This window comes from Onychomys torridus, chromosome X (assembly GCF_903995425.1).
Source record: "Onychomys torridus chromosome X, mOncTor1.1, whole genome shotgun sequence".
In the NCBI taxonomy this organism is placed as follows: domain Eukaryota; kingdom Metazoa; phylum Chordata; class Mammalia; order Rodentia; family Cricetidae; genus Onychomys; species Onychomys torridus.
The window spans coordinates 62,863,369-62,879,431 of record NC_050466.1 but is presented as its reverse complement, the minus strand read 5'-3'; the positions used below and the strand labels follow the sequence as shown (position 1 = coordinate 62,879,431).

At 40.9% G+C, this 16,063-nt stretch overlaps 1 protein-coding gene across 2 annotated transcripts in view; it reads right to left on the bottom strand.

Moving 5' to 3' along the window:
• The window catches only part of Cdkl5 (cyclin dependent kinase like 5), a 174,940-nt gene that overhangs the window by 19,352 nt on the left and 139,525 nt on the right, over window positions 1–16,063 (bottom strand). For both annotated transcript variants that reach the window (XM_036173941.1, XM_036173940.1), the window contains 5 exons: window positions 14,345–14,425; window positions 10,721–10,872; window positions 4,002–4,968; window positions 537–638; window positions 191–296 (listed from right to left, as the gene is read on the bottom strand). In XM_036173941.1, the coding sequence (XP_036029834.1) occupies window positions 191–296; window positions 537–638; window positions 4,002–4,968; window positions 10,721–10,872; window positions 14,345–14,425 (1,408 nt within the window). The remainder of the gene's footprint in view (window positions 1–190; window positions 297–536; window positions 639–4,001; window positions 4,969–10,720; window positions 10,873–14,344; window positions 14,426–16,063) is intronic.

Sequence of the window (16,063 nt, the reverse complement as noted above, 5' to 3'; positions counted from 1 at the left end):
GACAAGGTACTGAACGAAGATGATGAGACCAGTGAGTGGCAAAGAGAACCATTAGATGGTGGCAATGCGGGCAAGCATGCTGTTGGTCCAAAGTCCACTGGGGCAGTGAAAACATAGTGGTGGACGAGAAAAGGAGATGTTCTCAGCAGAAACTAGAGGAGGACTCTAAGAAATATGGGGGGTGGCTTACCTCTATAAAAGCTACCAACTCTCCGTGGGACAGGATCATTGTACAGATGCCGATTTTCTTTGGGAGCCGTGCCATCGTCAGAGTGTGGGTCATGGTATACTCCAGCCTGAGGCAGGAAACAAGGTTATCAAAATTAAACCATGGATTGATGATGGTGCTACTTAGAACAAAGTCTAACCAGTGTCTCCTATGGGCTTATGTCATGAAGAAAACTACTTACTTTCTAAGTCAGTTCAATTTATTTATGGGAAATTGGGCATGGATAAAGTTTAAGTTAGGCTGTAATGCTGCTGAGTGAACAGTCCTTACAGATCACTATAAGATGTAGCAACTCTAAAGCTCAGACCTCAGACTTCTGACGGGTGTGGAATGAAGAGGTGCCTTCTCTGGAGGACTCTTTAACAGAGGGTCTTGCCACAGTCATCTCTGGAGGGAGCTGTTCTCCAGGCTGCAAGTCAAATACAAAAAGATTTATAGAAACTTCCTACCCCTAGGGAAGACTCATCATGGTCTTCATTTAATACAGTTAGGACCTTAAGCAGCTAAAATAAAGATCATGGGGTGGCTTCAACCTAACCCATTTCATAAAAAAGTAAAGTATCTGATGGATATAAAATAAAGCCAACAAATTTTAACAGATAGAAAGTGAGATTCTCATTAAAGTTAAGGCAAGTAAAGAATACATTAGTCTGAAAATAGTTCAATTAATTATTTAAAACAACAAAAGAAATCACCTTTCTATCTAGACAGTTACAGCTCCAAGCAGCAGTATGCTTAGAGAGTCTATCCATCAATCTAAAAGGGCTCTTACAGATTTGAGGCTGAGTTCTCTAAAAGGAAAGATGCAGAGGCAAGAGTATTTTCCTAGGAGACTAACGCAGTAGATGCAAATGAAAATAAATGTTTTGTGAATGGAAAAAAGAAAAGGAATAATCCCTCTTGATGATTACTGTCTTAAGAGTCCCCAACTATGGTGCTTCCTGCTCCTTCATCTGCGCCAGGGCAGCAGCTTACCTGTTCAATGTGTGGTTTAGGAATGGTCATGATGGTGCCTGTCTCTAGACATGCTTCTACTACCTAGCTCCCTGTCAAGTAGGAGAGTCACAACCCCAGCACAGCATCGGGTCCTCAACAATACTGGAGGGAAAGAAAACAAATCCCATTTTCTACCCTGGGTGGGGATTAGAAGGAGTTAGATGGCGTTAGATGCAGTTAGCATCTATATATTATGCACAAAAATTATCTCAAGCCTAGATGACATACATAAAATGTTTTACTTTAAAAACTGAAGTAAGATTTGGTATTTCTCCCCCTTCCTTCCAACCACCGTATTTAGAGAATTCTGGAAAGAATTTCAGTTGGTATAGCCTTTCTTCTTTCTACTTTGCCACCTGTACTATTGACAAAGGGCCAGAGAAAGATTTTTTTTTTAAAAAAAAGAAATGAGTTATTTACAATCAAATTAAACTCAGTAAGGGTCCCCATGCTTTTGAAAGTGGCTATAATACTTTACATGAGAATGAATGCCATGATTTACTCACCACTCTTGTTACCTTTCAAGCATTCCGACCACCTTCTAGTCTTTAACTGTGGCCTTTCTTAAGGCTTGGCACTGCACCTCCTGAACTGGACGTAAGTAACAGCTGGGTCTGTGCTAAGCCCTAGCAATTGTTTATAATTAGTTTATGACTACTATATTCAGAAATTCTGTTTTCTGAATCTCCAGAGAGCTGGTCATTTCTCCATTTTCCAAGGGAGACTGCCTTTTGTTTTTCTTTTCTGTTTGACACTTGCCTAGATGCCAACACAATCTGCTTGGTTTTGACCTCCAAGGTTTTTCTAGGGGCAGTGGTCAGATCCTAGAGATCTTTCTAGATATTCCAGGTTCTCTTATCTCTGTAGTGAGTTCTCACAGCCTCTTTGTCCATTCCCATAACTCCATTTAAAGCCCCTGCAAATACTCATCTCCTGCCCCACCCTTAACCAGGCACCAGGCCATCCTGCCAACATTTTATACTTGGGGACCTGAAGACTACCTCAGGATCCCAGTTCCACTTTGAACTACTAGTTAGGGAAAGTTGGGCAGCTCACCCACCTTCTATGAGCCTCATCTGAGAGGAAAAATGATGGGTTAAAGAGATCATAAATCCCGGTTCCAACTCTGAGAAGGAGCTCCTAGGAAAGAAACCCTGAAGGCTTCCTTCAACACTGCAGTGGCCAAGTCCTGTTGTGTCTGTCTACTTTTGCATAGTCCTTGCGATGCATTCCGCTTTCACACTGGCCCCCAATCCTGGATACCCTCTGTACTTCATGAGAGAATTGTTCACCTCCTACATTTTCATTCCACTGATGTGAAACCCGTTGGGGTCCATGTAGCAGCCAGTCTCCTGGGGACATTTTCTCTCCCTTCGGCCTTTTTCCTGCTACTATCACTTTCCTCCCTAAGTGAAATCACAACCTTCCCAGAAGTGTCTGCTCAGATTCGACCTCCTGTGTGAGCCTCCAACAGGGCCCAGGCTGGACAGGCAAAATTGCTTCCACCTTTCTTTTGACCCACAAGCACACTTCTGCATGGCTACTGGAACGAAGTTTTACAGTATTCGAATAAATCATTTGTTGTCAAATGTCCCCTGCCATTTAACATACTTCAAAATGACAGGACACTTTAATTTCATCTTTCCAATTAGGGCTTCCTGAGGTGCTTAGCTCTGCTTCACTCTGCAGCCACTCATTTGTCTGAAGCCCTTTCCGACTGTTGCTGCTCACAGTGCTTTCTCCCTGTTTTCCATGCCTATTTGTAGCCAGTGCTCTATTAATGTAGGCTTTAATGATTTCATAATTTAGCAGGTAAAGTGCTTGTCATGCACATCCAATGGACTGAGTTAGATCCCTAGAACCCACCTAAAAATGGTCGGGGAAAACCAACTCCACAAAGTTATCCTAGGGCTTTCACATGCATGTCATATATACATTCCTTGCCCCATGTCATAGACATGTTCACAATAATGAAGAAATACACCAGAGAGATGGCTCAGCAATTAAGAGCATGAACTGCCCTTGTAGATGACCTGAGTTTGGTTCCTAGGACCTATGATGGGCAGCTCACAACCACCTATAACTCCAGTTCCAAAGGTATGAGGTATCTCTGGCTTCTACAGGTACCTGCACTTATGTGACATACCTATACACATAAATACATAATTAAAAAATCTTTTAAAAATATAAAATACTGGAGAATTATCATTTGCCATGGCCTGATGTTAAACTTATCTAGTTTAAGATAAATTTAAAATTCAATTAAGATATTTGGTATTAACAAAAAGGTTTAAATAAATGTGGTCTAGAAAGATTAGAGAAAAACAATGCAAAATTTTGAAATAACTAAAAGCTAACCCATATTTCTAATTTTAATAAAAAATGTTCTGTCAGCAAAATATGTCAGCAAGGAACATTTAAAAAGTAGATTACTAAAACCAAACTTGAGATGTCTTGAGCACTCAACAACTGATTTAAACATTTAAATAATAACAATTATTATTATTGAGACAGGGTTTCATTGGGTAGCTCTGGCTGGCTTGGGACTCACAAAGATCTGCCTGCCTATGTCTCCCAAGTTCCCAAGTGCTGTGCTACTATAAGCAGCTACAATTTATTACTTTTATTTTTTTAACAGAAATAATCCAAAGATTGCTTTCATTCACTGTCTCAATGAAAGCAAGGCTGATTGCAGTAGGAAAACTGCATAGCAACCTTATAAATATTCCCTGTAACACTTCCCCAAGATAAGCCACCAGACAGATCAAAGCGGTACCTGGGGTGATAAGAGCTGCAAGCTGTTTGCTCTGGCCGCCATCCCTTGCCCTATGCTCAAGCTTCCATCAAGGCCTTTAGCTCTCACTTTGTCCCGGGTCACATACATGGAATGCCTGTGAGGACGTTGCTGAGAGGAGAAGGGGCTGGTGTAGCCGAGCCCATAAGAAAATGATTCATGAGGTGCAGAGAGTGAATGTGAATGGCTGCTGTCCATGTGTTCAGGCAGCTTCAACTCTTCCATGGTTTTTGAGTGTCTGGTGGTAGTTCGGCGTGAGTCCAGTGTGCCCTCGTTTCGGTTATTTCTACCTGAAGGGCTGAGTAAAGTTCTTGTGTCACTGTGCCTGGTGGGGGTTGGGCTGGTGGGAGAGTTCAAGTCCAAGCAACTGGATGGGAAGTATCTACTGGTATTGGTCTCTGTGATTTGGGCTCTGGCTTCTGAAAGGTTGCTCACAGACTTGGAGTCACTCAATGCCCCATGGCTTTTGGCCTTCGTCCTGTAGGATGGACTCCTGGAGGACTGGGGAATGGTGTCAATATAGCTGTGCCGACTCTGCTTCTCACTAGGCTGCAGCGTCCCAGCTTTGCTCTGGGAGCTTTCCATGAACGAGTGCCTATTCTGCTGAGATCTGCTGCTAGACTTGAGGTACTTGGTGCCTGGACCTTCTGAAGGCTTTGGGTCAATATTGAAGTCAAACTCTGTTTTGGACTTGGCTTCTTTTGGGCTGAGAAGGTGCGGTATGTTGTTGTTTGTGAGATCTTTGCTGGAAGACCCAGACTGGGTGCTTGCTTGGTAGGTTTTGGTGTGCATCGGACTGAGAGTAGCTCCAGCAAGGTTTCCATTCAGGAAGCTTTCATTTGCAGGAAGGCCTTCATCAGCACGGGGCAGACCCACACTTAGGTTCTGAATGTCCTTGCTGTTGGATCTGTGGTGAGTCTGTAGAGCAGCACCCTTGCTGGATTGGCTTCTATGTTTAAAACAAAAGAGGCACATCAGTTTCCTTCGACAGGGGGCAAACAGAGCATGATGCTGAAAACAAATAAGCAAGCCAATAGTAAAGCAAAAGAAAACATACTAAAATGACTAGAAAGGCTTAGGAACACTGCGAAGGAGGGAGTGGAAAGAATTTAAGAGCTGGAGGATGTGAAGGGGTGCTGCTTTCTAGATCGGACATGGCTGTTCCACTATAATCTTCACCCAGAGAGGGCAAAGAGAGAGGGGGAGTCATAGTCTTTGATGGGGTAGCCGCTGGAGCATTGCTCCCACTCAAGCTAACAAGCCCATACCATGTTCATGAAGGCAACCCCAATTAGCTGCAGTAGGCTGGGCCCACATGGCATCAAAGTCAGACAGGGACTTGGGAAGAAGGGGATTGTTGGAAAGAGTAAGAGGGTGAGGCGATAATAGGAATATTTTGATCAAAGAATGCTATATGTGTGTGTGAGAGAGAGAGAGAAGTAGGAGAGTGGGAGAGAGAGACTGTAAAAAATAATTTTCTGGGGTTGGGGATTTAGCTCAGTGGTAGAATGCTTGCCTAGCAAGGGCAAGGCCCTGGGTTCGATCCTCAGCTCAAAAAAAAAAAAAAACAAACACAAAAAACTAATTTTCTAAGGTGAAAAATGACTAAAATCACTAACCCTCGAATATGTCTCTATCAATAACAAGCAAGTTTCTCAGACTAAGTCACTCAACAATAAAGCACTTCCTATGAAGTTGTTTTGGCATCTTTAAACGCTTGTCTGCCTTGCTGGTTGCCAACACCATCACTGAGAGAGTCAGGTAAAACATGCTTTGGCTGTGTGTCTAGTCCAGCACAGCTAGTAAGATTAATAAGACAGTTAGCTAGCTGCTGGAAAGGCATCTGCTCGAATGGCAGAAGGCAACACTCAGACTTGAACTTCACTTCGTTTGTAGAACCTGGAGGCTGCCTCAGATACTCACTCACAGTACCTACAACACACATGCCAACATCTCCATCTTCGGCCTGTATAGTCAATGAGTGAGAAGTCTAAATGATGTAGAAGAAAATGACACTCCAAGAGAAATGTGAACTGAGTAGTGAGGGTTGTTGGAAAACATGATGATCTGTGGTTATGTTTTAGAGAAGTGGCAATTACTTGGGGCTCTTGAGATAGCTCCTTGTACATTAAATAGAAATGCATCACTAACTGTCCAGATATTTCTGTGTAAACTAAACAGGAATCCTATACTGAAACACAAGGTCTTAAGTGCTAATTGCTTGGTAAAAGACACAATTTAGTCTCTTCTTCATTTCACACTTCATTATTCCAAAGTGACTGAGCCCTTCTTTAGGACTTGACGCTTCATTTCCTACCTAGTGTAATATACAAATAGTCACCCAGAGAGAACCCTAGTCTTCTGTTTGAAAGCCGAAATTGACATTCTAGAAGTCAGCTTGTTCTATTATAACTAACCAAAGGATGAGATTGTGGGCTTGAGATAGGTTCCAAAGTTAGTAATGATTTACAAAATTCCATTTTTTTTTACTATGAATTCAGAAAATGTTGCAAGTATTACTACTGGTGAAGATGGATGGATTTGGAAGAATTTTTTCCCATCAAACACTAATTGGAAGAAAAGTCCTTTTGGGCTGTTGTTACAATTTTATAAGAATGGCAACCCACAAAACTCTGCCTTCTCATTTCCCCAGATTTAGAAAAGAATTACAAAGCCAAGTTAAGTTTTGTTTTCTGTTAAATGATGTACAGAACGATTCTCTAGATCAATAAAGTACAGTACCATACATGATAGTGTCTGCAATACTGACTACAGGTTTAGTAAAAGAATTCATCACACATATACACACACAGTATGGGGGGTAGAAAGAAAGAAATGAGGGGGTTATTGAGGTACATTACAAAAAGTACCTTGGGCAAGCTCTGGGACAGACAGGATCTAGTGTTGGAATGAAAGATAAGTTTTATTTGTAGCAGTCAAAAGGAAAGTGGCTAGGTCTTAGTAGATGGTGCATCTGTGTCATATCCACATGACTAGTGCACATTTCATAAATTTTCTAAGAAATAATTGTGTTTTTATTTAATGTTGAACCTAGCCCTTAACAGCTGAGCCATCTCTAGCCCAGCTGTTCCTTCTCCTTCATATTGGTTACCTATGTAGTAAGGACATTGGGAATTACTAGGAGCCAGGCTCTAGATAGTTTGCTCTAAGACAGAGTGGAACTAGGGCTTATTATGTTTATTATGGTGAACTCTGACAGACAACAGTCTTTTTGTGAGCTCCACCTGCTCTGATGTTACAATAGCTCAGCAGTGCACTCCATCCAACAGCATCCAGCCAGGCTATGTATCTTAAAGGCATCAGGTTTTGTTTTGTTTTGTTTTGTTTTTTGAGACAGGGCTTCTCTGTCTAGCTTTGCACCTTTCCTGGATCTCACTCTGTAGCCCAGGCTGGCCTCGAACTCACAAAGATCCACCCGGCTCTGCCTCCCAAGTGCTGGGATTAAAGGCGTGCGCCACCACCGCCCGGCTAGGCATCAGGTTTTAAACCACCAGAGTTGCCTGATTACTTACCTCTTGGTAACCCAAATATCTCAGCAACTTCTCAAAAACTCAATTATGACATTCAGTCTTATCCACAGAGAGAGCTGGGTAAGTATGTTGGCTATTCTCCACTCCTCTATCCAGTCCTAGGCCTCAAGAGCACAACAGCACTGAGACTAGGTCCCTCAGGCTCCTATCTTCTGGAAGGGCTGAGCAGAAGAAGGAAGTATCACAGGAAAAGGGAATGGAGGCTGGGGATGGAGGCAGACTTCCCTCTGTCTTCCTGCCCAGGCACCCTTACTCAGGTCCTAGTTCAATCCTTCCACAGGGCTCCTTGTGCCAAACTCTAGCTCCCCTGGAAGCCATATTTTCTCCCTTTTCCCTGCACGTGAAGACACAGCAATGGCAGAAGTGCATTAACTTCAAAAGAGGCCCAGGAAGGAGTGAAGAACAGTGAAGAGTCTCTTAGAGCTGCAAGAACCCTTAGAAGTACCAGCACATGAGACCATGTGTGTGATCTTACACACACTCACAGCAATAGAACAGAAGGGAAGCTATAAAGTAAGGCGGAAACAGTTGCTGAAAATCTAAACTTATCATAAATAAACAGCTACTCTTCATGTTTCCATCTCGGGATTAATTGGAAGCTACTGAGCTTTAGACATACAATAATTTCTATGTAGAAAGGGCATCACATTCTCTTCACATTGGAGCTCTGCCAAAGCATAACAACAAAAAGCAGCATTGAAAATTGCATAGATCTCATCAACACACAACTGCGAAGAATCTGTATTAAACTGTCAGCCACTTTAAAAGATTTCATGTGTAAATCACTCAATCACTTGTTTGTTTTAGAGACGGGTACTTGGGTTGTCTACATTAGCCTCAAACTGCTCAAGGCTGGCCTTGAATTCACAATTCTCCTGCCTCCACTTCCTAAGTGCTGGAATTGCATGTGTGCACTACTGTCTGGCTATAAAGCACTCTCAAATGGTTGGTAGGGTAGATAAATGGATAGACAGTTAATGTGTTTATTTAAAATAAGCTTAAAAGCAAAAATAGCCAGGCATGGTGATATAAACCTATAAATTCAGCACTTAGACTAAGGCTGAAGGATAGCTGCAAGTTCAAGGCCAAATTGGTACATCCCATAAATGAACAAGCAAGCAGGGACAGAACTATATTAGTAGGGAGCAGGTGGTAAAGCAGGACCACTGAGAGGACCAGCACAGTCAAAATGATATCACACCATGCACAGGGTAAAAGGAACCTTAGAAGAGCCTGCAGGTGACATGCAGTGACCAAATAAATGACTGAATCTACTGCCTCCTAGAGAGAAAATGACTTGGGATGTGGGGTGACATTGCATCTCCAGGGACAGAGTAGAGGAGTATGTGAGCAACAACCAACAGATAGAGTGTTATGAACGCATCTAAAATGGTCTTAGAAGGCCTATGCTGAGACACACCAGCTAGAATTCATATCCCTGGTAAGACAGGCTTTTGTGGAGTAAGTATGAACCACAGACAAGAGTGGGGAGAAAGGCATCAGATGATGTAAGATTACTAAAAGAGAAACCACTCAGGACTTTTCCTTTTGATATATTCGATATATCACCAAGACCTGAAAATGAACTCTTCTAGAAATCTTTCTTTCCTTACAATTCCTACTGTCAAGTTAAGTCTTTGCAATACAGGTCTCCTTTCAGACTACAGATTATACCACGGATGACTACAGTACAACTCACAAATTTATCACTGCTCTACCAAATTTTACATCATTGTAAATTTCCTTTGTAAATGTAAATTTGAGATATGCAATTCAAGTAGAAGGGAGACTAAAAGCCACAAACCAAGCCAGGCATGATCCCAGAGAAAATACAAGAATAATGGTAACCAGCCAAGTGCAAAGGAGCAACCAAATGAAGACAGTTACTTCAAGGCTTAGTATATTACAATCTTGAAGATGGGAACAGTGAACAAACCAGGTAAGAACGGCTGAAAGCTGTGCCAGAATAAGTAGCTGTCTTGAAGAATAAACAGCTCTGCACCAGTTGGGTTTTCACAGCTAAGTAGAACAAATTGGGGACCAATGCTTCTCCTAATTTATGGATGCCCTCCCAGGCCTCAAAGTGCTAGGTCTTGGCCTTTCAAAATTCCAGTCTATTAAGGATAATTTTCCACATACAGAAGGAAAATTTGTGTGTGTGTAGGGGGGGTGGGTGGTAGTATTCAAATTTTAAAAGCTTCATTATTTTTTATTTCTTATGTGAAAAAATATTACTTCTACATCCCTTATATAAAAATCCTCAGATACCCAAATTGGATTCTAGAGGATGAAAGAAGACAGGGAGGTTGTACAGAAGGCCATTCTCCTGGAACTGCAGTGACAGGATTGGGGATGTCAATATAGGACAGGCAATCTAACTGATCCAACGGAGGGGAGGAGGAGGAAGAGGGAGGGAGGAAGGGAGGGGGAAGGGGAGAGGGAGAGAGAAGGGGGGACAAGTTTTCAGCCAGATGTGGTGACAAGCCTGCAATCCTGGCACTCAGGAGGAACCAGCCAGCCTAAAGCCTGTTTGATTACCTAATGAGTTTCTCAGGGCCAGGATTACAGGTATGCCCAGGCAAGAAATAAATATTTTAAAATACTATGCTCAAAAAGAGATTTTTAAAACATACTACTTTTAATTATTGACTTCACTCTTTTCATATACTTATTTTTGTAAAAAACAAAACAAAACAAAAAACACCTCATTTCTCAACTCAATGATTGAAAGGCAAGAACAGTAAAATCACAAAACCCTTCTAAAGAAGCTTCCTATTTCATTCAGTTGCACCGTCCCCCACATATGTGTTCAATATATTCCTTTCCTTCCAGGAAACCCCTTCCCCTGTTATTTACACAACATCTGCTAGGTCTTAATGCTGGAAACCTCCTGAATTGCTAACTCACTGCTACCTTTCCAAGGGAACACATAGGTTTTCATCATATACTTGTTAAATACAATAAAGTCTTTAAGAGTCCCACACAACTCTTTAATTATAGTTCTGAATCATGTAATAAGCATGCAGAAGCTATTTTTGAATAAAGAGGGCTTTCCTTCTTTTCTCTAATTGCATAATTTTAGCAGCCACCTCCTCCACCTACTTATAAGACCATGACTGCATTTATATTTCCTTAGAAGGGAATATTTACCTATTAGACAGTGTGCTGCTTTCCACATGGTAAGGTTTCCTTTTCGTTGACCTTGAAGGAGACCGATCCAAAAGTCTCTGGCTTTGAAATGTAGGGTGATTCAAACACTGTTCTGTCAAGTATCTGTCAGCTGGGTCCAACTTCAGCAAATTCTTAAAAGAAAAGTTTAAGAACGGAAAGAACAAAGTTGTATTTAAACTATACCAAATACCTTTTCCTCCTAGGAAAGAAATATGTGGTCATTGCAAAATACCTAGCAACAATAGCTCAAGGAAAGAAAAAAATCATCCAAATCACCCACAATCTCACAATTATAATCCTCTTGGTAGAAATCTTTCTAGCCCTGCTTGTGAATACCATATAGAGTCTTTCTGCTATAATACCAGGATCATGATATACACTTTTTTTTATATCCCATTCTTTTCACTTACTTATAAAAACATTTGTGCAATATAACTTCAATATTTAAAAATCTTTTTAATAAGTATATATTTATATTCTTCATCTTTCTTCTGTCTTCAAGATACTCAGTTATTCTCTCTGGAGACAGCTCATATCACTAGTTCCCTGTGCATTATACGAGAGAATAATATATATTATTCTATATATATGGTATATTCTGCACATACTTTCATCTGATTCTTTTCATTTTACCACAGTAGTTGTAAGCACATAACTGTATGTATTTAGTTTCCCTTCCACTTGGCACACAATGTTGAGTTCATTCCATAAACTGCAGAGTGTGTATACTTTATACTTTGTTTCCAGAATTCCCAAAAGATAAATAGTCAGGTTGTTTCCTTTTTCTGAACCACCTGGCAACACACTATCTTACAATATGCTTTTTGGGAAGGGTGGAGTGCATTACAACTAAGCTACATCCTCAGACCTTTCAAGGCTTTCAATGATTGTGTAGAAGCTTGTGTTATGGGTCTATCATGATCTACTTAGGAAACATCCTACTATTAGACATTTGACTGATAGCCACTTTTCACTATTATGATTAATGCTATGACAAAAAACACTTGAAACCTAATGGATTCTTTTTTTTTTTTTTTTTTTTTTTTTGGTTTTTTTGAGACAGGGTTTCTCTGTAGCTTTGGAGGCTGTCCTGGAACTCTCTTTGTAGACCAGGCTGGCCTCGAACTCAGAGATCCACCTGCCTCTGCCTCCCAAGTGCTGGGATTACAGGCATGTGCCACCACCACCTGGCCCTAATGGATTCTTAAAGGTGGCACTGGTAGGTATGCAAAGCTTTAAAGAATCTTTCCTCCATCCTGCTAAATTACCACTTAGGAAGGTTGTCTCAAATTATGCTCCTCTCACGAAAGGAGCCTATCAATTTCTAGATACCCTCACCAACAATGGGCATTCTCATTCTTCTTAGTATTTTTAAATCAGATCAGATATTTTAAAAGATACTATCTCGAGGGCCTGATCCGGCTGGGGGCTCCACAGCCTTTGGTTAATAATTCATGTGCTTCCATTCGTTTGGCTATTTGTCCCTGTGCTTTTTGTAATCTTGGATTCAACAATTCACGTTCTTATAGTCCCTCTTCTTTCTCGACAATTGGACACCTGGAGCTCCACCTGGGGTCTGGCTGAGGATCTCTGCATCCACTTCCATCAATTATTGGATGAGAGTTCCAGCATGACTGTTAGGGTGTTTAGTCATCTGATCACCAGACTAGGTCAGATCAGGCTTTCTCTCGACCATTGCCAGCAGTCTACAGAGGATATATCACTGTGGATTTCTGGGGACCTCTCCAGCACTCTGCCTATTCCTGTTCTCATGTGGTCTTCATTTATCATGGTCTGTTATTCCTCATTCTCCCTTTCTGTTCTTGATCCAGCTGGGATCTCCTGCTCCCCTAAGCTTTCTTTCCCTCAAACCTTGCCCTGGATAAGTGAGACAATTGAATAGCTTGAACTGTATGGGAGGCACCCAGGCTGTGGGACCGGAACCTGTCCTTGGTGCATGGAACCTTGCTTGGCTTACACAGGGACACTTTGCTCAGCCTGGAAGGAGGGGACTGGACCTGCCTGTACTGAATCCACCAGGTTTAAATGAATGCCCAGGGGAGTCTTGGCCCTGGAGGAGATGGGAATGGAGGGGAAGGTGGGGGTGGAGGCAGGAGGGGGGAGGACAGGGGAACCCATGGCTGATGTGTAAAATTAAAACACAAATATAATAAATAACAAAAAAGATACTATCTCACAGATGTTTGTTTAAAATTATTTTATGCTTATGTGTGTGTGTGCATGCGCGCACACTTATTGGTACAGTGCCTGCAGTGGTCAGAAGAGGGCATCTGATGCCCCAGAACTGGAGTTAAAAATGGTGTGAGCTGCCATGTGGATGTTGGAAATTAAACCTGGGTCCTGGGACAGATGTGAACACACCATAAAACACAACAAAGTTCTAAGAACACAGCCCAGTAACTTGCAACCATGCTAAACATGCCTTTTTTACAGTTTCTGCACACAGTGTAGCTGCCACATTTTGACAGCTGAATGAATGAGCATAAACCAAAACTGATTCGGCATCAAGCATTGCAGCTCTGCTCTGAGACAATCGACGTTTGCCTCTACATTCACTACCTGCAATGAAAAATGGGAAACTGCGAAAAGCAGTTTTCACTCAAGGGACTACCATCTACTGAGGTGGAAAAATCTTCATTTGCTTGCTTATTTTTGAGACAAGGTCTTTGTAGCTCAAGCCAACCGCAAACTTAGAGAGGTCCTCCTGTCTCAGCCTCCCAAATTCTGAAACTACAAGCATGTGCTACTATATCCAGCAAGAAAATCTTTAATAAATAATTTCGGGGCTGAAGAGGTGGCTCAGTGGTTAAGAGCACTGCCTCCTCTTCCAAAGGACCTGGGTCTGATTCCTAGCACACACATGGCAGCTCATAACAGCCTTTAACTCTAGTCCTAGGAGATCTGATGCTTTCTTTTAGCCTCTGTAGGCACGGCATGCCATGGTGTAAAGACAGATATATAGAACACACACACACACACACACACACACACACACACACACACACACACACATCTTAAAAAAAGAATTTTGAGGATTTTTTTAGTAGTTTGGAGTAGGATGTCTTGACAGGAGGAATCAACACTCAGGTCATGATGTTAGTAGTGATCCTGATACATCTAAAGAAAAGTCAGAAAGAGCAATCTGCCTAGGGGAGAAGAGGCCCAGTCAGAGAAAAAAAAAAGAATTAGGTTCATTGATTAAATCTGCATAAACCATGAGTAGCCTTCAACGTTGTATAAAAATAATTGTAGAATCTTTTTGTCTTACAACATTCACTTTAAGATTTGTTTTAAAATGTAAACGTGAGTAGTTCTTGAGTGCCAACAGATTTTCATCATTCTGTCCATTTTAGGAAAGTAATTTAGGGATTACATGCTCTTCTCTAGATGGACTGAGACAACACCAGATTCCTGTTGCAATTACAAACAAATTACATGCCTTTTAACATGACATACTCCCCATTAATCATCTACTAACAAAACATTTAATTCATAAAAGCAGGCTATGATCCCAAGTAGGCAGAGGAGAATCCACAAACCAAAGGGCTTTTTTTTTTTTGTAGAAACATATACTTTTCTTACCTTCATAAGGTCAAGTAAAACACTATTTAAAATTCCAAGGTATCTTCTCTCCAATGACTGAGGATGGTTAACAGCTGGAAACTGTAAGGACAACACAGCATGGATATTAGCATTTGGGTAAGTATATATGTACATACATTTGTGGGGCGTACACAAGGCAGCATTTGGACAGAAATCATTGCCCTTGTGTCAATCCAAGTCAAATTACTATTTGTACATTACTTTTTGTGTCTATGTATTTTAGATATGAATTAATAGGACCAAATATTAAATATTGGGAAAACTTATAGGTAAAGATGATACCTAAAGCTAGATAGACAATATTAAAACTCACAAAATGAATAAAAGTCTGAGCCTATATATTTAATAGAATCTTGTCTGCTTATACAACTTGCTTCTAAAACAACTTATAGACAAACTGTTTCAACAGACAATTCTCAATACTGACAGACTGGAGAACTAACAGAAGGGCCATGATATGATATCATATAAAGATGTCTTGGCTTTTCCACAAGAATGTGTAATTCACTCCTGAAAATGGAGACATAAGAAAGGAAAAAAGGCAGCAAGAGGCTAGAACCTGAAAGGCTCCATTTGAAACGGTGAATTTAGGCACATGTCCTATTATTGTTTTTAATATACTGTTCTAATGATCTACATTAAAAACCTTATGTTAAAGTTGTAACAGAGGGCAAACATAGGCACCTATATCAACAAATGCATTTCTAAATGAAGTAAAGGGGTTGATGCTTATTTTGATGCTGTTTCCTTTCTTCTACCAATTCCCACTTGGCAGTCTCTTGAGTGGTACTGAAGCAGTGAGTAAGATACTGGCAGAAGCCAAGCATCTATACACCTTCCAAATGTTGAATGCTAGTTAGCTTGTAATACATATTTCCTTTATACCAACATAGGAACAGATCAATATACAGAAACCTTTAAACATGCAGAATAAAAGGACAGAGGAACTAATTCTATGGTAACATCAAACAAAATATTAAGAAATATTTATGCTACCATTCCCACATTATATTCTGTAGGGCAAGAGACACACTTGAGAAATTTGTTGACTGGTTCAAAAGGAATTAACTGTGCATCTGCAAAAGAGAGGCTAAAGCCAGGCATGGTAGTATACACCTGTAGTCTTAGCACTCAAGAGGTTTAGGCAGAAAGATCTTGGGTTTGAAGTCAGCTTGAGATACATAGTAAGAACCTGTGGTTGTAGAAGAACCTGTGGATATATTGAACTCGTGTACCACATACCCTTCTTTTCTTTCCCCAGGAATGACATTTCATTGATAAGAAAATTAATTATGAAAGCTAAAAGGTCTTAGAAAGATCAGAATAAACAAAATTGACCAAGACAGGGAGTTTTCTGTGAGAGTGTGTCTCCTGGGAATGTCAGAAGCTACATGCATAAAATCTCACCAACATGACTGTCCAAACATGAGTTGAACAAGGAGGATATCAACAGACATGCTAATGTGGTCAAGGAAAGCTCACATGGCTTCAACCCTGTACAAGGAACTACAAGGAACTAAGGAATGATGAGAGCAGAAGAAAGAGTTTTTCCTAGCGAAGAGCAGAAAAATTAGTTATGCCATACCAAACTTTGGTCAGCCCTGAAAACATACATACAAATAACAATTTATAGATAGAGCAGGTAATAAATAAGAATACAGACACACACAGACACACATATACACACACGTGTGTGTG